The sequence below is a fragment of the Meriones unguiculatus genome, chromosome 15 (genome assembly GCF_030254825.1).
Source record: "Meriones unguiculatus strain TT.TT164.6M chromosome 15, Bangor_MerUng_6.1, whole genome shotgun sequence".
Lineage (NCBI taxonomy): Eukaryota > Metazoa > Chordata > Mammalia > Rodentia > Muridae > Meriones > Meriones unguiculatus.
The window spans coordinates 17,137,669-17,160,190 of record NC_083362.1 but is presented as its reverse complement, the minus strand read 5'-3'; the positions used below and the strand labels follow the sequence as shown (position 1 = coordinate 17,160,190).

The following is a 22,522-nucleotide window of genomic DNA, read 5'->3' as shown; positions in this document are numbered from 1 at the left end:
CCCTCTGGCTCTTTCAGTCCTTCCCCACCCTCTTCTACAGGATTCTGCAAGCTCCACCTAATGTTTGGCTGTGGGTCTCTGCATCAGTTTTCTGGGTAGCCTGTTATTGTGTCATGTGTTAGTGAATGATTAACCCTATATTTTGCTTGTAATATTTGTGTTGTTGTTACCTAGGAAATTAAGTTCTATTTCTCTCCTACTCTCTCAGAATGGTTGTGAGTGAAGTTTTTAAGACTCTTTTCTAGATGTCTTTTAGGAGTAGAAGTCGTTGCCATGTGTGCTGCAGTTACCTGGAGAGATGGTCCTTGCAGTGCTGTTCACTGCAGCCTCCAATAGCTGCAGGCTTCTAACCCGTGTGCCTAAGACTCGTCTGTTATACTAGCCTTTGAAATTCAGCATGTCTGCGAACTAAAGGGAGTTATACATTTTCTCTTCATTGGGGCTTTAATACTTCTCCTCTTCACCTACACTAAACTATTAAGACATTTAACCATAATAGTTATTTAAAACCTCCCCTAGAGATAACCTCTCCAGAGAGTCAGTATTCCTGTCAGTGTAGTCCACAAATGGTGGAAAACAGGTCACACTGACTATTTTCTCTGACTAGTCAGAGAAAGAACCCATTTCATAAAGCTTTGAGACTCCCAGATTAACTGCAGTAGTTGAATACAAAAAGGGGCCCTCTCCCCTTTGGAGCTGTTATGATTATGTGTTTGATTCTGAGGTCTTTCAGCTCTCTGTAACTACTGTGGCTTTTATAAGGACTAGAAAATAATGCATAGAGTTTGCAGTTGCACTTGTCCAACTAGTTTCTCTTCTTGTCCACCAGTGGTTCTCCAGCACCTACCTGTGTTAGGAAAGGGCTTGGGTGTGTTTTCCAGCAGCTGTCAGGTAGTACCTCATAAAAGGTATCTCCAAAAGCTGCTATTCCGCAGAGCAGGAAGCCCCGTGCAGACCTTCCTCTGCTGCTGAGAAGAGGGCCACCCATTATAGGAAAAGTGCAGTGGGGTTTACCCCATCCAGACTGTTGATGCCTTATATATGCATTTTTTGCTCCCACCAAATGTTCTATCCTGCCCTTAACTACTCACTAGATTAACTGTGTGCATCTCGGGGATCAGACTAGGTCAGTGCCATTATCACTGAGCCATCTTCTTGCCAGCCCATGTTTAACATTCCCACACACACATTGAAACCCTGATAAGTTAGCAGCATTGTGTTTGGCTTCACCATTCAGACTTATTATAGAAAACAAAGGTGAAAAATAATAGTGTTTCTTTTCTTTGTATCTCCATGTTTCTTTCCCCCACCCCTCAGTATTTTTCTTTGGCCTTATATGTCTAGCATTTCTAGTAAAGTAGATCTGCTATCAATGTATTTTTGTAGTTTTTCTTATCTAACAATGTCTTTCCTTATCTCTATGGAATATGCTGAGTTGACAAATGTACCTGCTAATATATTAATAGAACATGAAGGCTGTGAGTCAATTTAAGAAATTCCTAACGTAGCAAATTAAAATGTCTCTGTCCACCATTGTTTGAGAAATCTGCAAAATCATTTGAATCATTTTTATTCAATGTCATTGTCCCTATCAGCTGTTAAGATTTTAATTTTTTTCCATATATTTCCACACTTGTTGATGTGTTTGGGTATTTGTTTGATGTTTATCTTGAGTTCACAAAGGGGTGTGTGTATTTCCTTGTAGTCATTCACTGCCTCTGGATTTACACTCTTCCTACCCCTCTTCTCCAAAGATCCCTGAGTTTTGGGAGAAGGGCTGTGATAAAGATGCCCCACTTGGGGCTGAGTATTCCACAATCTGTTTTTCTCTGCACCTTGGCCACTTATGGGTCTTTGTGTTGGTTGCCGTCTACTTCAGAAAGGTTTTCCGATGAGGGCCGTGGATAAATGACAGGTAGTTAGGATCTGGCTCCCCTGTGGGCTTCTCTAGCCCCAGGCTCTCAGCCTGACGTAGGAGCCAGGTATGGATGACATCATAGACGTTCTTGACTGTGTACAAGAACAAACAAAACTTCTGCTTCATTCTTGTGTTTGTCTACTCATGTGTTTTGACCTTTGCATATTATTTTCTGGTTCCTGACTCCCAAATAACTTGCATGTTTTGGTTATTACTTTACTATTTCCTGAAACCCTATCCACATTTTTCTGTTTTCTTTCTGTTGTTCAGTTTGGCTCTTTTGTGTTTGTCTTTGAGTATACTGAATGTTGTGACTAGTCCACTACTGACCTGTCAAGGTTTTGTTTTTGGTTTTTTCTAGTATTGTATGTTCAAGTTGTAATATTTCTGTTTTTTAAATATTTATAAATATCTGCTAAGAATTCTTGCCTTTCTGTGTAAGGGTATTTTATCTTAACGGTTGCCATGAAGCTTTGTTTTCCTAATTCTGTCATTTGGCTGTCACAAGATTGGCATTTGTTGATACATTTCCCCTTACCTTTAGAATCTAGAATTGGTCACTTGAGGCTGGGTGGACTGCTGAATGAACCTAAGGCCTTCACAGCATGCTGAGTTTACCTGCTACCAAATGAACTACCAGCCCTCAAACACTTAAAAGTTTTGACCATTATGCAATTTGAACTGCAGTCTTGATTTTGTGTGTGTAGAATTGGAGTCCCTGACATAGCATGCTGCAGAGCAAAATCATTACCACAAAACTTTGTTAGGTCCAGACTAAATCTCTGCTTTTGACTGCTGTTAAGGCAACCCTGTCCATTAACCTTAGACCTTATGGTGGTTTAAATGTTAGCTGAGCCATCTAAATGAGTGTATATGTGTGCCCCACCAAACAGTAGCTCAGGGCTTCAGCTGAGGTGTGCGCACGGGGATCCGGCAAGTTCTAGTTCTTCTCATTTTCCTACATTCTAGCTCGTAGGTTTCACTTTGCCCCATTTCTCTGGGTTCAAAGACAGAGCTTCTGTTGCAGTTTTCATTTCTAGGTCGGTTGCCCACTCTGTTCCTGCTTTGGGGAAAACTGTAAGAGAATTGGAGAGCAACAGAAGGGGGAGGGCGCTCCTGTATGGTCTTTCCAAGGCTTCTCATACTCTGGAATGCACATGCATGGGTCTTGAAAACTCTGTTGTTCAACTAGCTCTCCTGGAGTCTTAGTTACAATCAGCAGGTGCATGCATTCTGATCTTTCGGCCAGGAGAGAACAAAGCTCCAGATGTAGGTTTTGAAGACTCTCTGGATCCGGAACTTAAAATACTGTGTTGTCTCTCCTCTTCAAAGAAGACGTGACGTTCGAACTAGATGCTCTGAATTGAATACAGCCACAGCCTCTTGAAGATCTCCCACAGATCATCCCTTGGTTCCTGAAACAGATTTGTATTTGACTATTGTTAGGGAGGTACTAAAAACCATTTCCACCTCCCCCACAGAAGAGGTGAAAAGAAAAGGAGGGGAGTCATGAAATGCAATGCAGTGAGGAACAGATGGCCTGGCTTGAACCTGGTCAGCCGGCAAGCGCCGGCACCTCTCTGGATCCCTCCTCATAAGCAAGGTTAGAATACAGCGGGATGCACTGCAGAAATGACTCACCTCCAAAAACACATGAGCCAGGCCTTCACCCTGATGAGAGACTGAACATTTTTATTCTTTCTGTAATTCAGGAACATGGCAAACCCTGTGAGAGTATGCAGACATTGCTGACTATTTCTGCAAGCGCGCTCCACAGTCTCCCTCGCAGTCATGTTTCCAGGCACTGCCCGTTTCCTTTGTCATCGTGACATACTCATATTGACTTGTTCTAGAAATGACTTACATATGTTGTTCTGGGCCTCTTCTGACAGCAGTACCTTCAACAGTAACAGTGCTAACCTATAAACAAAAAAAATAACAGTAGCTCATTGAAAGAGTTGATGCTGTATTTATTGTATGCTGCTAGTTTATAAACACTACCCCTCCTAATCCTGCCAAGTTATATTTGTCAAATAAGTAAAATATAGCTGAATGTTCCAAGGCCACTTAGGTAGCAGAACTGTACCCTTGGTAGGGCCTGGAGTTCCTAAGACAACATGGCTGACAGCTGTCTACAGATAAAGGAATTATGTAAGCCAGCGCCTGACTGTCACTTCCTTTGGCAGTGAACCAGTGGGAGTGCGTGGTGAGCTGCCACATTTAAAAGCTGGGCAGTGAGTCAGATTCAGTTTTTAACTTGGGCTTCCTCCATGCTTCTCCATTGTGAGGCTTGATCCAGTGAATAAAACTAGTCCCAGCAAATCAGCAAAGCAAAGTGCTGCGCGTGTCTCTGTGAATGGCTGTGGGGCTGACCAGCCACGTTCCCTACTGAAAGGAGAAAATATTATTCCTCTGATCATAATTATTATTGATTGCAAAGTTAGTTGAATACTGTAAGGAAACGGTGTCGATGGTGGGATGTTTATGTGTCCATTGCTAACAATACCAATTAGAACTAGCAGTGGTGGTGTCCGAGGTCTGAGTAGGTTCAGGAGACCATTGCCCCCAGGGGCGAGACGTGCTCCATGCCAATTGACTAACTCCATGTTTTCCTCTACTTTTGAAAGTCATTTAAGCTTCTTAAATTATTTTTTCCCTTTTTTTTAAAATTTTTTCATCAATTACACTTTATTCATTCTGCATCCCCCCATAAGCCCCTCCCTCCTCCCCTCCCAATCCCACCCTCCCTCCTCCCTCTGCTTGCATGCCACTCCCCAAGTCCACTAATAGGGGAGGTTCTCCTCTCCTTTCTGATCTTAGTCTGTCAGTTCACATAAAAAGTGGCTGCATTGTCCTCTACTATGGCCTGGTATCATTCAGGCCTTTACAGCCATTGAAGCAGGACATTCTCCCCAAGCATGGTTGGATACCATAAAAAGCTAAAATGTTACGTTCAGGATGCGAGGCTAAGCACTGCACTCAGGGTCAGCCGCTTTGGACCCAGAGAAGAGCATGTCTGACTGCATGCGGGTTGATGCCCCAGGTCCCGCCTCTGAGAAAAAGGTATCGGACGGGTCTGATGCTCTTTGGGTAGATGACACTTAAATGAACATCAGTACAAAGTCCCAATTTATTTCTAATATCAGAGATCAGACCTCTACTCTTGCCTGATGCGTCTAAAACAAAAAGGGGGAACTGTAGAGAGCTGCGGAATGCTATGCCTTAAAGATGGAGCTGGTTTCTGCCTTCCACCTTCCCGATGGTGAGTGCTCTCTGTCACAAACAATTCCACATTTGACTAAGGCTGAGGATCTGGCTTGCTTCCATGTATGTGGACCTATCTGCATTGCCCCCGTGGCACGCCTGGGTTGGCTACCCAGAGGCTATTTAAGCTGTGGGCTGGCTTTACCCAGGGTCAGATGATTGTTCAAGGTTCCTGAATAAACTGCATTGGAAAAAAAAAAAATACCAATTAGACTCACCTATTGTGATAGCGCATGCCTGGAACCACAGTCCTTGGGATGCTGGGACAGGAAGATCAAATGAGTTCACAGCCAGGCAGGGCCCAGTGAGCCCTCACTTCAAAAACAACTTTAAGTATGACTCAGTTCAAAAATTAATTCTTATGTATGTGTTCCAAAGACAAATATATAAAAATCACCTCAGAATGAAACCAGCTATTTACTCAGAAGAAAATAATTTAAAATGTAAAACTAGAAGGATGCCTTCAGCCTGGAACATTTAAATAAGATATCCATTCATGAGGTGTTTTTTGAGCACCTACTTTGTGCCTCATACTTGTCCAGACATTAGGAATCTAAGGAGAATGCAGGAGTTGACAGGATTCACCTGTGCTTTTCAAGAGCTTCACATCTTTGATGGTTACTTTCCCCTCCTGCATTAGCCCTCCTCCCCTTCACATCCCATGCTGCACACACACACACATGCACATCTCCAAGGCTCCACATGGGGTGGGGCGTTCCCTTGTACTGAAGCCCTCTGTGTACTCTCTACTTCTCTGAGTCTTTACAGAAAATGTTAAGGGTTTTTTTTTGTTTTTGTTTTTAACATATATAAAACTGTTTCTCAGTTCCTCTCTTAACCCAACTATCACACAAATAATTAAGACTCTACAGTTACTAATCTATTATTAACCCTCTAAGCTAATCTGGTTTTTCCTCTATCATGCATCCCAGAAATGCATGCATTTTGTAGCTTTTCCTGCTCCAGCTAAATATCCTGATGTCTCTTGAACCTGCCCCATGGCTCAATCTCTTACTTCCTCCTCTAACTCCTCCTGCCCTGGCTGGCAGGAAGTCCAGCCCTATTCTCTCCCCTGCTCAGGGATTATCTGTAAACTTTTATTGGCCTATCAGGGGACAACTGGGGAGCAGTGTTTACACAGAACTGAAACAGGAGATTCTCAGAACAAGGATTGCAACCAGATATGGGGATACAGAAATCAGCATCTGAATTACACAATAACCTGAAACCTACAGAATATGCTCAACAGAGGTTTCAACTACTTTTTCTCCCCCTCTTTGTCCCCTGTGGCCACAGTTTTATTATAGCCACTGATTGTCTAAAATTCCCCTTGTCCCAATTCAGTTGAGAAATCCAGTGGCCAGCTAACAGTCCAACCTCGTGTTCCCCATAGTCTCTCACTGCTCAGTGCTCCTCCATGAAATGCTGACCTCACTAACAGAGAAGTATGGTTCCCTCTGCCCTCTGATGCCTCTTTAGTGTTTCTTTGCCCTTTTCTTAAACCATAGTGTGTCATGGCGCCTCATCTTTGCATGACACCTTTCTTCTCTCTACATTGGCAGTGCATGTATTTTCCAATCGCAAACCTTCAAATGCTGTCCAAAAGCCAGAGCTGTCTCTTAGACCTCTCTGTGACCTCAGAATAGGTATATCTACTACTTACTCCCTCCTCCACTCAGACCCCTGATAGATCTCTCAAACCAAGTGTTGTTGATTATTAATATTTATCATTGGTTTATCTTTTAGTTAAGCAGCAGTTATTCCTGAACCAGCTGCATACCTAAATCATCACACAGAGACAGGGGTTTATTTAGTTAACCTAGAGCACAGTGCTGGGCAATAGTTACTCCATCCTAAACCTTCAAGCCCACAGAGTTTCCTCCCATTCAGATTTCACCCATTATACTTGCTTTTAGTCATATCTTAGGTCCGGTTCATCTCTCCTTGTGGTTTGAAGTCCTCACCTGCTGATCTTTGCTCTCCTACTCACCCACTCGCTTCCTTTTCCTCTCCTCCAGAACAGGATGTCCCACCCTATTCTCTCCATTGCTCACCACTGTGGCTAGTTGTTTTATTGACAATACAGAGAACAAATGGTGGCATGTTTATATAAACTTGAGACAGGAGATAGTTAAAATAAGCATCACAAAGCAATGTTGGGATTGAAACCGGATAGTGGGGTAGAGAAATCAGCATTTGAATGAACAAGGGTAAATTTTAGACATTCCACAAGAACATTATACCAACATCCAAGTTTACCATTATATTTACTGCTTAGATACACGCGTGCGCACGTGCGCGCGCACACACACACACACACACACACTTAAATGAAACACTTAAATAGCATAAGCATTCTCATATAGCAAATCCAAATCACAGAACATGTCTGGAAACCCCCTATACTCAAAAGTAATCCCAGGCTCCTTGGTTTCCCGCTGCTCTCATTGTGGTTCCTCTGCTCACAGCTTCCTGCTTATCATGTCCATGTTCAGGCTAGCAGAAGAGAGAGGGAGAGACAATTGCCCAGACACACTGTAGGCAGTTCTTATGCTGCCATTTCACTGACCAGCACAGCTGAACCTTACCTGCAGGGGACACATGGAAGCTTCACATTTTAAACAATTTAGCAAACATTCAGCTAAATTCCGGGTTGTTTTACTAAGGAGGAAGAAAATGGTGTTAGGAGGAAACCATCATTGACACACACCCTTCCTTTGGGTCTTGGATTAAATACCAGTTATCAAAGAGGCCTTCAGAAGCCTAACTAACCTACACTTCCCTCTTTATATCCGCACAGCTTAAATCATGTCATATGGTGGTACACACACTCATGACTTCCTTTATGTATAAATCTGGTTGCTGCATCTCCTCACTAGACTTTGCTCTGTTAGCCATATGATACAGCCCCAATGAGTAAAGTAGAACAGAGAGGGATAGAGAAAGCCAAGAAGCTGTGTAGAGTTTTGCCTGTCCTGAGTGCAGAAGAGTTTCCCACCTCCTCACCACCTCAGCCTTTCCTGTCCTTTGGGAAGCTCTGGGGATGGTCTCTTGCTATAGTCACATGCCACTACTTAAACAATAAAAATAAACCAAAAGTATACAAAATGCAACTTCCATTTCCCAGTCACACTAGCCACACTGCAGGTCCCGAGCAGCAGATGTGACCGAGTCACGTTTGTGCACAGCAGTCCATTATCTTAGCAGCTCTTGGGCAGTGCCCCCTCGGGAAGCTAGTCAACAGATGGCGGACTCTTAGCCTCTCCCGTGACTTTCTCTTCTAACGGAGAATCTGCATTTTTCTATTTAAATGGAAATCTATGTGGTGCCTAGAAAACTAGCATGTGGCCTGCTCCATATGCAAATGTTCTCCTGGGTGATTTTTACCTGTGACAGAATTGATAGGGAGCCTGGTAATTCACAAGCGTTCTTAACCTCATTATAAATACACTGCAGATGTGAAAATGCGAAGTGCGGGAGTCATAAATGTGAAAGCAGCTTTCAACTTGTTTTAATGGGTGTTTTCTGTATCTTGTTATAACCTAGGGACCTGGCTGCACGAAACTGCCTGGTTGGTGATAATAATATGCTAAAAATCAGTGATTTTGGAATGTCACGGCAAGAAGATGGTGGAGTATATTCATCTTCTGGCTTAAAGCAGATCCCCATTAAATGGACAGCGCCGGAAGCTCTTAACTATGGTAAGAACAGACTCTGGTTTCCCCCTGAGAGTAAGGGTGGCCTGCACCAATACAGAGCACACAGGCATGGTTTGGGTAGAGCAACACAGAGCGGGTGTAAATGTCCTTCCCATGCTCTTAGGCACGACAAACGTGCTCACAGATGCAAGACGGCTGGGCTAAAAAGGTAAATGACCGTGACTACACATCTAAGAATTCCTATTGTTCCAAAAATGGGCACCGCCATGGCCATACATCAGGTATTGCCGGGCTGGGGCCGTTGGTTTGAATAGCCTGTAACTGATCCATCAATCTCATCTAAGGTTAGACATAGTCGAGTCTTCAGTTTGTCACTCTGCAAGATCCTGGTCTCAGCCTCTGTCTCTGGAACTTATTTAAAAAAAAAAAAAAAATACCCACCCATCTCATTGCCCAAGGTTTATTATATAAGTGGAGATTTTTGTGTTTTTGTTTTGTTTTGTTTTGCTTTTGTTTGGTTGTTTTTTCTTTTTCTTTTTTTCCACTGAAAATTTTTAAGTAGCTCTATTGTGAGCAAGTCAGGACAACACATGGGAGTTAGTCCATGCTATCCCACAGTTGTCCCCTGTGGCTGTTGTGGTTAGTACAGAATTTTATACATGGATATTTTATACACCCAATAGCCCAAACTAGTGTCATTTCCTGAGGAGCCACTAGGTAATTATTTGAGTATAACTGGCTTGGAAACCTGTTGACACGGAGTCAGATGCCTGGTGCCAGCAACAGGGAGCTGTGAGCTTTCTAGGGACTGTAAGCCAGCCTTAGAGTCCAGTGGGATCCCTGTCACTGCCCACAGGCTTCTTCTCTGAAGTGGGTGCTTACCTTATGGATATACTACTAGATGAAAGATAAGACTGTAACACTTGTATCTCCACAGAGGTTTTCTTTACTTGCAAAATGTTTGTAAAAACCCTTGTGACTAACTGTTTATGGCAGGTAAATCTCTGCCTCTGATCGCAGTGCGCTCTAGTGAACACCAGCCTCACGAAAAAATGTCCGAATTAAGGACTAACTACAGCTATGTGGACCAGACAGACATAAAGTGTTTAAGTTAAAAAGACAAGTAGGAAGATCTTTGGCTGACACTTAGGGACTTCTTTTTTTAACTGCCTTTGATTTTGTAAGATTCAGAAGAATTTAGGTGATGAGAAAGAGTCTATAGAGGGAGGTGACAGCACAGTTGAGTATGTACTGTCCAGTCCAGGAGGAAGTTCCTGAGAAGGACACAGCCTCAGGGTCTACAGATTTATATTATGAAAGATTGGCTTCAGAGCCTTGTCGTTTGGTTGGTTTTTTGTTTTGTCTTGTTTTTTTTAAACAAGTGGGGAGGGTCAATTATCTCATGAAAGTTCTTAATTTCTTGTTACACTTCTAGATTTACTTACTTCATATCCAGGAGCCCTTTCTTCTCTACTGCTGCCTTCCTTCACTCTTGCCTCAGGCTGCTGAAATTCTACTCAGATCTTACATGAAGAAGAGGTCAGGGAGATAAAAACAATTTTCTCTTCAACAAAATTCTGGAAGCTTTGACTTAGGCCTATTGGATTAAGTTGTGCCATTAGTGTTAACTTAAAACGTCTTTAAAGAATCAGGCAATATTAAAGGGTCCCTAACCCACACCTGTCTTTAGCTACCTAATTTCTCTTTCCAGGCACAGATATTCTTGCCATGCTCTCCTCTTGTTCTCAGACTTCTGAGCCATGTGGTTGTAACTATCTCTCTTCATTACCTTTTCCTCGATCTGGTAGGATGCCCTGACAGCAGCTTAAGGGAAGAGGAGTGGATTTCTGGTTTCTGTTTCCAGATGGTCATAGTCTGTTGTGGCAGGAAAAGCATGGCAGCAAGAAACAGAGAATGAAAAGGAAGTAAGGCCAGAGCATAGGGCATCAGCACCTGTCCCCAGTGACCTGCTTCCTCCAGCAAGGCTTCCTTACCTTCCCAACATCCCAACCTCTTGGGGACCAACTGATCACACCGATCAGCCTATAGGGGACATTTCACATTCAAACCACTACACTCCCCCACAAATAAATGATAGTATATGTAGACTGTATGGCTTGTATCTCTTCCACCCTCAGTTCAGTTTTCAACAAAAATACTAGGTTTATAAAGAAAAGGTAGGACTGATCTTCAGCTAAGAAACAGTCATCTATTTATCAGTTACTGACAAAGTTTTCTAGCAGGGAGTGGAAGAAGGGGTCTTCCCCAGGGAAGAGCACATCAGTTGGTTGTCCATTGTCATCTGGTCTCCACTGAAAACACATATATAAGTAACAGTATAGGGACTAAACAGGTTACATTTAAATATATACGTATATACATATAAGCATGTGTGTGATGACAGTTGGTGAAAAAAGAGGCTATAAATTTGAAAGAGTGGGGAGGAGAATATGGAAAGGATTGGGTAGAGGAAACTGGGAAATTGGAGAAGTGTTGTAATTATCTCAATCATTTAACAAGTTAACCAGTTGCCACCTGCTTGTTTGGAGATGATGGTGAAGCCAACAGCATAACTAAGCAGGAATAACTTACAGTTATAAGCTGTAACTACAGAGACTCAGGATTGAGAGGGACACGGGATTTTCTGCTTAGTTATATTGTTAGCTTCTGGCCTGGGCAAGACATCTCCTACTCTATGCTTACGTCAATTGTAGTTCCTCTTCTCCAGGGGGCTGAGCGGCTCAGACAAGTCAAAGAGCAGCACATTGCTGGCTCAGACTTACTCTGCAATGTTGAAAGGACCCAGGTTAAAGGTCAGGGAGGTTACAGAGGCTCTGAAGTGGGATCTGGTTACAAAGTGCCTGTCTTGATCTCCCCACACAGTATTTTACAGGGTAAGGTGTACATCGACATAACTTCTTACAAATTAGCCTTAACCTCAGCCACTGATTGGGTTTCATGAAAAGACATGATGTGTGAGAAGAGTAACTCTCCTCCCCAACAGCTCGGGAAACACCCATAACTATGTCTGGGGTAAGCAAGAAGCTAATTCCCCAGCTGGAGCTGATCATCAGCAAGTGCCCCAGACTGAGTGCCCGTCCCAGCATAGGCAGCCGCTCTGGCCACTTTCCTCTCTTCCAGAGTGGAAGAGGCCCGTCCACTTTAGAGGAACAATTTTCTAGGAGTGGCATTCATAAATCCTTGAGTAGCAGATGGATAGAAAATGTTGTGATTCAGGCAACACATTGCTGTAAGCCAGCACTGGAGAGGTTCAGGTAGGATCTGGAGTTGAAGGCCAGCCTAGGCCACATGAGACAGGCAGGGCAAAGCCTTCACCATTACTGCAGGTGTTTAGTGGTGACAGCATATGCCATGTGTTAGACAAGACTCAGAAGTACATACTGTCCTGGAGACTGGGAGGGATGATTCTGCTGCTCCTCCCTGATTGCATATCTACCTCCAGAAGGCATCATGGGTAGGATTTTTATCTCCTTGTTTCTGCTGAAGGGGACCAAAAAAATTTCTCAGAGTTCAGTTCATGTAGCTCAGTAAAACAGGTGCACCCAGATATTTTGACAAAACAAGGTACCATGTAATTTGAAGAAGTTCTATTTTTTTTTTATCAGCCAGCTATTTTAATTTCCAATCTATTCAAACCACACAGAGAAATGTATTTTCTGCAAAAGTAACTATCAGTGGGGAAATGAGACCTTTAAGCATGTAAGAATATCTGTAAACAGTGGTAAGGAAAATAATTTGAAGTTAAAAAACCTTCCTTATTGCTTTAAGTTTGTTTTGTAATTTTACTGGGAAAAAAAAAGGATGTAGGCAGAAGACCAAATTGTAGAAATCCAACTTATTTGATCTTCTAGGCACTGATGTGTGCAAATTTGTATTTTTATGTATATTCAAACCAACTATCCCATCCAGCTATTACAAGGGAGATAAGCCTGTATGGTGGCCGAATTTTTGTTGTTGGGGAAGGGGAGAATTGTTTTATAGCTCTTTTAACTGAACTAGCCTCCTGAAGCTCCATCTAATTGTTGACACTGCTGGGCCTGGAATGACGAGCGCCAAGAATGGGATGTGGCTGTGGCCCTCCTGTAGAAGCTGAGCCACAGGAGCCTGAGAGTGCTGCTCAGAGAGCCACTGTCTTCTCGTCCCACTGACTCACCTTTTATCACCATTTTCTCCCTCTCAGGGAGATACAGTTCTGAAAGTGACGTGTGGAGCTTTGGCATCCTCCTCTGGGAGACATTCAGCCTAGGAGTCTGTCCATACCCTGGAATGACGAACCAGCAAGCACGAGAACAAGTGGAGAGAGGTAGGCCGAGGCCTCGGTGCTCCACGTTCATGTCCTACCACAGCAGTGCCCGTGGCCTGTCTGGGCCAGATTTGGGAGGGAAGAGTTACAGTGCTGTTTGGGACATAATAAGGAGGAAAGATGTTAGAGAAGGCTACTTCCGAATACTGTGGGTGCTGTGGCGCCTACAGAACAAAAGCAAACACTTGCAAGCCTGTCCAACCCGTGTCTCGTAGGTGGCATGTAGCTGAGGTAGCTGGGAACATGGCAAGACAACTGGGAGTTTATTTAAAGCACCCTTTTCTTTTGCAATTTAACTCTACAAGTTCCCAAGTGTGAACCACATGCACACCAACCCTACTGTACCACAGTAAGAAAGGGTCGGGTATGTCTGCAGGGCTCTCAGCACATAAAGAGAACTGCACTTTACCCTGCTTGTCTGAGGTGAAAGAAGGTAGACTGCCTTAGAGTGTGCTGTATGTCACACCAGACAAATCCCCGCAATCCTCCAGGTGGAAATGCTTCCGGTTTCCAGCAGGAATGCTGAGAAGGTAATCTGAAGGAAGACCATGGTCCTCCAGATGGAGACGGGGTGGCTGGCTGGCTACTGCCCTCCGCACACACGTGTAGGACACAGCTTCCAACAGAAGGAATGTTGCCCTAGCCTCCACTCTGTGGCCAGCCTGCCTGGGGCGCCTGAGTGTCGGGGTGGCCTGCCTGACAGTACAGGACCCCAACACTGCCAGACAGAAGCCTGTGAGGAATGGAAATGGTTCTTTCTCAGCTCACTGCTGAGTGAGTGTACAGGCCCCCATCTCCAGGCTTTGTCTTCACCTGATGATTCTGGAAGCTAATTCTCAGAACAATTAAAATGTGCACTTGTATATGCTACAGCTTACTTGAGACTTGCTGAAGACTACGTGGCTGTCTGTAATTGTGTGTTCCGCATCATTTACGGAGGTACACACAACGCTGACAGGGGTCTGTTTCTATCCCAGTTACTACATAAGGTACTAACGTTTGCAAACAGCATGATTCCCCGTGTGGGTGTTATAGCGTATTCCCTTCCTGAGTTCTCTTCTCTTGAATCTTCAGGATACCGGATGTCAGCCCCACAGAACTGTCCAGAGGAGATTTCTAAAATCATGATGAAGTGCTGGGATTACAAGCCTGAAAACCGCCCTAAGTTCAGTGACCTTCACAAAGAGCTCACTGTCATCAAGAAGAGATTCACATAGTACCAGGCGGAGCCAGCCTCCACCTGCAGGCCTCTGTCCTCAGCTGCCCTGATTTTATACCACCTTACTGCAAACATCTTTGAAGGTTATGGTTTTTGGTTTTTTGTTTTGTGTTTTTTTTTTTTAATTAACTGGGTTTTTAAAGTATGTTAAAGGCAAATTTATTCAAGAAATAAATAGTCCTTCCCAGGGCCATATTAGCTAACCACAGTAGCCCTACGATTTGAAGCCACTGTAGAGAGAAAAAAAGCACAGGCCTAACTGAGAAGATAAAAGATCTATCTCTTCATGCCTAGGACCACTGATATTCTTCCAAGGTTTTCTATGTCAGGCCTAGCCGTGGGCTGCTCTCCTCTGCCACAGGCCCTCCTCAGTTGGTGCTATAAACAGCATTGGTAACTCATGCTTGCAGGACACATTCCCACCACAGTTGGCTTTCTACTCTGCCAAGGCAAGATTGTACCTATAAATATAATCATATATTGGGAATTACTTGGACCTCCTAGGGTTTTTCTTCTCTCTCCTGTCAGAACAAGCCCGGTGAGAACATCATGCTCCTGGGTTATTTTGTCTTTTACCTCCTTGGTTCAGGCTGCCAAAAATGGTGCGTGGAAACATCCCAGAGGGCACACAGTATAGAGGCAGCTGCTTCTCCAGGGCATACAGAGGAGAAGGGGACAGAGGAGCAGGTGATCAGGAGGACAAGTTGGGAAAGGAACAGCTAGCCAGTGTGCAACGAGGAGAAGAAAACAAGTAGCCTTCCTCCCTGACATACAGCTTATAACACAATGGTCTGAATTCCCTAACAAGGTCTGAGAAGTGTTTCAGGAGCTCACAGAGCCCAGTGGAAACTTCCCTAAAGATCTACGGTCCACAGAAGGAGCAGCATGATTCTAATTGTGCATCTTCATCCTGGGGGACAATCCCAGAATGGCATCCCCTTTATTCGTGCCAGTTTCTGGACCTTCAGAGTCCATGACTCACATTCACAAACATATCCACATGTGTCTACTGAAGGGCATGGTTGCTTATGAATGAAATTAATGGGCCAGAAGTCAAATCATTGTTAATGAAGACAATCCCTAAGGACACCCACCACCTCCATCTCCTCTTTTCCCCCAAAGCCACTACCTGGAAATCTACTGATAGCTCACAGCTCTGCAAGGCCACTGTTAAAGGTGTCCCCTGTGTGTCAGATGTATGCCAGTTAAACTAGGATTTGTTGAACTGAATCTTACCTGCGTGCAGGGAACTTCCCCGTGATCTGTCACAGTTGTCTCGGGATCATTGTTTCCGGGAGTCTTCACTGAGTCTCAGCCCTGTGTCCAGACAGACGTCACCTTCGCAGTGACTCAGGCTATTTGCTGAAGCTCCTGAGGTGTGGAGTTCCTCCCGCCCCGGCAGGGTAGAATGTAGATCACACCTTAACGAGGATTCCTAGCTATCATTTCAGCCTCACTGCTAATTTTTATTGCTAACTTTATAATTTTATACATGGTTAATGATTCATACATGCCGAGTGAAGTAAAGGCGTAATGAGCCTGCCCGCACCAGTGCATGCAAAGCAACCTCCCTATCCGCACAGCTCTCCCTCGGGTCAGGCAGAGCTCCCCTTCAATGGCTAACACCACTGCAGCCCAAGTACAGGGTGCCATGCTCTGCAGGCGTCTGCCAGCCCTCAGAAGGAGATAAGACGTTCCCTTTCAGGATTTCCAAGTGACTCTGTCTATAATACACTGTCTCTGAAAGAGACAAAACAGCATCTCCCCACTCAGCACTATGCTCCCAGCAAGTGACGGGAAGCTTGGCTCCAATCCGGGACAAGACCAGAAGTATAATCCTTGTGTGTCCTGGTGGAAAGAGAACCATGGCATTGATATTTCACTTATCTAAGCTGTTAGGATTTGCAATTCACATCATAACTCTTTGCTTAAATTAAAAAGGCTTTTCAAAACATCGTGACATCTGCAGCATTTAAATTCTATTTTATTCTTTGTCCCAGAGCAGGCAGAGGTATAGTTTAAGATTAACTCATCGGGAGCCTTTCAGGATCATGTCAGTCGTATAGAATATTAAATTTAACATAGGCACACGCATTAAGGAAAGCTTATGCAAAACATTCTTACTGTTAATTTTGTTATGCTTGAAGCATAATTTATTCATCCCTTCTGTCACTGATAATTATTGGAATTATGTACTTTAGGAGGCTAATCCATACCCAGAAAGTGCACATATAAATACAGTTCTGATTTGCAAGTTGATTTAGGGAAAAGAGGCTGCAGAAATGCACAAAATTCTATGACTCCTATAGTTGAAAAAATAATAATAATAGTAAACAGTGGTACCCCAAACTAACAGTGATGTGGCTGCCCCTGAGCCTGGTCACGAATCTTCATTTTCCTAGTGGAGCCCTCGTAGCCCTGCCCCGAGCTTTCCTCACTGGGCACGAAGGAGAAGACTGGTAAGCAGAAGCTGGCTGACTTTCCTTCTGCATTTTTCTGCCTTGAGTCACCAAGAAGCCTTCATGAGAAAGGGCGAGTTCACTGTTTTCCAGAGATAGAAAACTTGTCTGTCACAGTAGCATTCATGCTTGGTGTGTTTCATGTGACCTATGCTTTCCTCTCAAAGCCATTTTCTTAGGAAGATGATAAAGCGTTACTAGGCTTTCTTTCAGCCTATCCTGCTACCAGGTCAACAAGGGGAAGTTCCATGTGATACTTTCTCCTTTTTCCAAGACTTAACAGGGACAGTACAATTGGTTCCTCATTCACAGCTGGCCATCTTCCCACAAGCATCCATCAGTATAGCGTGGAGTATGTCTCACAGGAAACAGGAGTATCTTATGACTGAGATTATATTCATTTCCTAAAATAACCAAGTTTCTGTTTTAGCCACTGTTTCCATCATCCAGCTACAGCACTGTGCCAAGGCTGTGTTGACAAGCAAGCATTTTAGTTGCAATATGTGCTCCATGCCAGGACTCAGAGTGAGCAAACTGGCAGTACAGATCTCCGTTGTGTCGTGGTCATCAGATGTTGTACAGGTGTACATGAACATCATCTTAATATGCTGTGTGTACACTCCCTCACAGCCACGAGTCCTCGAAGCAGGAGTGACATCTCGAAGAGGGTTGTGCCTGAGTCCTCTTCCTTCCAGCACACTCCATTTGTCATGCCACTAACATTCCGCCTGTCTCTAGTCAATAGATGTGATTGCCAGGGGAAGACAGACTTCCCTATCTGGAGATCAGAGCCCTCGTGCAAAACTGCACCACCGCTGAGAAAGAGCTGCAGAGACACGTCTCCCTCATGTGTCAGTGTCTTCAGCAGATGGGATCAAAGGCTTGATAGGAAAAACCATCGTTGAAGTGGCACGAGAGCCTAATATCAAAATAAAGTATTACATCTTATTAACTGATTTACTATACACATCAGAATTCTTTTATTAGATTTTTTTATTTTATTTATATTGTTTTGGGTTTATTAGTTTCATGTCAAGTCTGAGTATGTACTTTTTTGAGAATCCAAAATGTCACTCATTTCTGTATAAGACCACCTCGATTTAAAAGCCAGCAAAGTCACCCTGTTAGGACAGACTTAAGCTCACATAAAATGACCCTTTGAAAATCGTGTTCTAATACAGGTAGTGAATCAACTATTTATCACTGCCCTAAGTTGGTATGAGAAATGCACCCCTTGTCCCCACAAACCATCCCTCTGCCCTCTGCTAATTCAAAGATGAAATTCAGTGGTAGCATTACAATCACTGTGCTATCCTGACAAGGTGTGAACATTCTGGGATGATAGCAGAAAGAAGAAGAAAAAGCCTGCTGTGAAATTCTTCATCCCTTTACACTGGCCAGGAGTAATGATCTGGGAGCAGGAGGCCCGTCAATGAGCTGCCCAGGCAGGCTGCAGGGAGGCAAAGCGAGCCAGTTCCTTGGAGCATGTGGAGAATGTGGACAGAGACTGAGAGTGTCACCAGGAAGTCTGAGGAAACTGCCAGGAGGCCAGACTCTTCCCACAATAAATAAATAAACAAACAGAAAAGATCATCAGCCCCAAAGAGCTCATCCCAATGCCAGGGCCTCTCAGTAGCAGTAGCCACTTGGTCCCATGTGCTCAGTCTTGAAGAAGGGTAGCCGAGGCTCTGTACTTGTACTTGTTACCAGAACTCCTTAGGTGAAAGGCCACTGACTTTTCACATCTCATTAGAAATCTTGGTTAGGTAGGACCTAACCTGGGCTAAAGTTTCCTAAATGAGAACATGCGCACATCATCTTGTGGTACCTGTGGCCACCAGGAACTAAATGGTTCCTAGGGTTATCTGCTGAGGGTGCTCCTACTCGGGACTCTTGAAGGGAATAAACCAGCAGGGAAGCTGGGAAAGTTGCCCTGCTTTCTGACCTTACACCAGGAACCTTGGGGGGAGAGAAGAAATAGTCTCAAGAAACGTTGTGAGGCAGAGCCCGGTACAGCTGGGCAAGAGGGTGGGCATCCAGCAGACAGAGGCAGTGAGAGCAGCAACAAGACCCACTGAAAAGCCCCAAGCCTTGTTTGTCACCACAGAGCCAGCCTCGGAGACTGGGGAACAGCCTCCTGCTGGACAGAACCAAATAAAACACACCTCAAGCCTCCACAGTGGCTCCTCGAAGGGCCCAGTTGACTGTCGGCCTGTCTGCCTGCCTTATGTTCCATGCTGTCTCAGGAAGTAGCCACTGTTTCTCTGCACAGCTGCAGAGGTAGAAGTCACGCCCATTTCATAAGCACAGGTAAACTGAGTAATGACACACCTAATGTGGCCAGCACTGCAGGGGAGTTGCTATGACTGTTTCCAGGTTTCATTTATTAATGAAAAGCTGTAACATGGCAGGTTTAGCTTCCTTACTAGCAAACTTGTCAGAATCCTCAAACAAGAATATTGAAGAACATTTCAGAACTATGTGCCCAGACATCTGTTAAACCAGCAAGACACACGGTGTTCCTCAGAGGACCTGAGTGCTAGGTCAATAGACCTCATAGAACAACGTTCTCCTCATGTGCTGTATCAGATCCAGGAACTCTCAGAGTTGCAGTTTTCCACACTTGGCCTTAGCTTCTGCCTACGATCCTTTCTCATCCTCAGCTTCATAATGCTTTGCCAGAACAGAAAAGCCTTCATCGCTGGTTTATAAACACAAGTGTCTTCTGGGGTTTCTCTGCCCCCAGGAATGTGCAGCCCCATGAAGCCCAAGCACACAGTCAGTATGCAGACAGGAAACTCAGGTGCCAAGTGTGCTGAGAGTGGCCTTATCTGCAAAGGTTTGGGGGACTTTTTTTTTTTCTGGAAGGACAGAAAGACTGTGAGCGAGCATGCCCAGGCTGAAAGCATCCCTGTTGTCTTGCACTAGTAAGCTGATCACCCCCCAAAGCAATACTGGAGCAGAACTCTGTACAGAAAAGCCCTGGACATCGGATTCTTCCACACACAAGTCTAGGATAAGACACTCTGTATCCTCTATATACAATAAAAGTTGTTCAAGTTACATCATGCTAAAAGATTTTCCAAAGCTTCAAGAAAGAGGGCATTGTGAGGGCTTGCATTCAAAGTAAGCCAGTCTACCTAAATACATACTCCAGAACACTGTATGAAAACATCAGCTCTCCTCCTTGGCTTCCCCAAGCAGCTCCCTTCCTAGAAAACCAGACACTACCCCCTTTCTGTTTGTTGGGAATTTCTGTAGCATCTGAATAAGTGGGTTATAAATGCCTCGTGGGAAGCCCTGTAACTACCAGTGCCCACAACAGAACAGTGACTTACCTCCACCACCTGGTGAGAGCAGCAAGAACCCAAGTATGAAAAGGGAAGTTAAATGTGATTCCGAATTCTGGTTCCTGTTATCTTCATGTAGCACTCGTCAAATCACCTGGAGGTGTTCGAGGTGCCTGACAATCATCACAGAGCAAAAAGTGAGCCTTGGAGACTTGAGGTCTCCAAGTGCCCCGTATTCAAAACCTTCGGGGCTAGGAGGGAACCAGACAGCTGTTGTTATGGATACCCTGTGTAAGAAAACCATCCTTTTTTTCCCCCCAGCTTGCCAGTCCATGCCTTTTTAAAAAAAAAAAAAAAAAAAAAAACCATCTTAAGAATTTTCCTCTTACAAAGACCTTGGTGGGGAAGACTTGCCTGACAACTCATAAGAAATGCCGAACTAGCATAAGCAAATACAGGGCAGGAACCAAGGTCGCTCCTCACAAAGCACAGCTGGACTTACCCTGGACATGCCATGCTGCGGGACCCCACTCCATGCTAGTTGTAACTGCTCTCCTGCAGCAGCAATCAGAAGACCAACACAGTCCCAAAGAAGTGAATTTCCCTTCGCTCCTTTGGCCCTGGGCCTTTCACATGCGTGGTACACAGAATGTGAATGCATCCCAAAGAATGAGATCACTTCTTTGTTTAGCATCAACAAGACTGCATCCTCCAGCTTCAGCAGATCACTGTAGGTATACATCACAATCAAGTGGTTCTGATCAAATCAAACAGAAGCTCATTTATTTCCAATTCATGACAAAAGTGGCCAGAAGACAGAAAAGACCTTTCATCTGCTGGAATATCACCTCATTATCACAGTGTCTGTTATCCAAATGTACCCTGTGATGGTCTCCATGTGGACAGTTCCATCCTCCTCCTCCTTCCTAAACCACCGAGACTGCCTGTTGAATCAGCTTCTCTAGTCAAACAGCTATAGATTTTTATGTCTAGATACCTGTAGGTTTTCTGTTTGTGTTTCAGTGTGGAGCAGCGGGGACAGGGAGGGTGAATGGTGGAGCACATCCTGTTGACTTTGCATTGGAGTGTGTATGTAAGTTTCTTAGTTTGGTCTGGGTGCTTTGGTTGAGTGATCAGAGATTCCAGAACTCCCTGAAAGCGTAACTATGCAGCCGCATCAGGCTTAAAGATCCATGGAAGTACAAGACAATAAAAGTGAGCTGTCAGAAACCTCCAAGCCACTCTGACTTCTTCAGGAGTCCAAGCAAACTGAGCACAGAAACAAAATACTCATCTGGTGCCCAGGCCATGTTAGGCTGCCATTTTCCCAGCACAGGCCCACAGAGAGTAGGTACAGAAATGCGGTTTTCTGAGTTGATTCTCAGTTTGTTACTAGATGAACTCAGTGGTGAGGGAGCAGGGCCACCCTTGGCTACCTGTGGTCTAGAGGTTCCTTCTGTAACCAGCATCGTGAACCAGGCACGATGGGGTTTTCTTCAGTGCAGATGTATAGCCATTTTAATGTCAGGCTAAAGCACCTTTACTCTTTTGCTGTTATTTTAAAATAATATATTTGTGAAATAGATAAAAGAAACACTGGAAAAAGGGTGCTTCTGAAAAGGACAAGTATAGAACATATGAACAAGGTCTGTGGTGGCTTATCTGGCTTTGTAAATGACCCCGAGGGTGGGCGACAGCTACGTGTGTGAGGCGGTTGGTTAGTACCTTTGGCCATTTGTATCTCACATCTGTATTTAACCGGTATTTATTTGTTAGATTTTACATTCAGAAGAAATACACTTTGAATTTTGGCTAACATTACAGAATGTTGTGAAAATTGCCTTCTACATTTTTTATAAAACACAATGTCATCATTTTTGTAAATTATGACCATTTTTGGACAGCCTTCTTTTTACCAGAGACCAATCACCATCCACTGGTTTGCAGAGCCTCTTTTTATTGTGTCCTTGTAATAATGTAAAATATTTACAGCAAACTGTGCCGTGTCTGTTTGATCTTTCCATCGTGTTTATATTTCTCTTCGTCTATCACATAAATATGCTCTAAGAAGAAGAAAGTGAAAGTGGCATTTCCATGGTTACTGGCCTCCTCAGGCTTGTAGCACTGCATAGAAATTATTAGCTTTGAGTTTCTCTGTAATTAAGCACATAAGTCCTGATGATGATGGTGTGTGCTTCAGTCAAAGGGTCTCTTTCTGTTTAGAAATCAAATCTGAAATGTAGTTCAAGTCCGAGTTTTCTATGGGCTTTGGGAATCTGCCAGGATTTTCTTAAATACATTTGGGAAGAGCTGTTTCATTTTTCACATCATGATTTGTTTAGGTACTTATGAGGATTGAGGGGAGAAAGGTGGCTGGGCTGCTATTTGG

At 44.0% G+C, this 22,522-nt stretch overlaps 1 protein-coding gene across 5 annotated transcripts in view; it reads left to right on the top strand.

Annotated features, from left to right (window-relative positions):
- Fer (FER tyrosine kinase) overlaps window positions 1–22,129 on the top strand; it is a 304,379-nt gene extending 282,250 nt beyond the window's left edge. For all 5 annotated transcript variants that reach the window (XM_060368266.1, XM_060368267.1, XM_060368264.1 and 2 more), the window contains 3 exons: window positions 8,729–8,883; window positions 13,043–13,165; window positions 14,240–22,129. In XM_060368266.1, coding sequence (XP_060224249.1) covers window positions 8,729–8,883; window positions 13,043–13,165; window positions 14,240–14,382 — 421 coding nt within the window. In that variant the 3' untranslated portion in view covers window positions 14,383–22,129. The remainder of the gene's footprint in view (window positions 1–8,728; window positions 8,884–13,042; window positions 13,166–14,239) is intronic.
- Window positions 22,130–22,522: the final 393 nt, after the last annotated feature.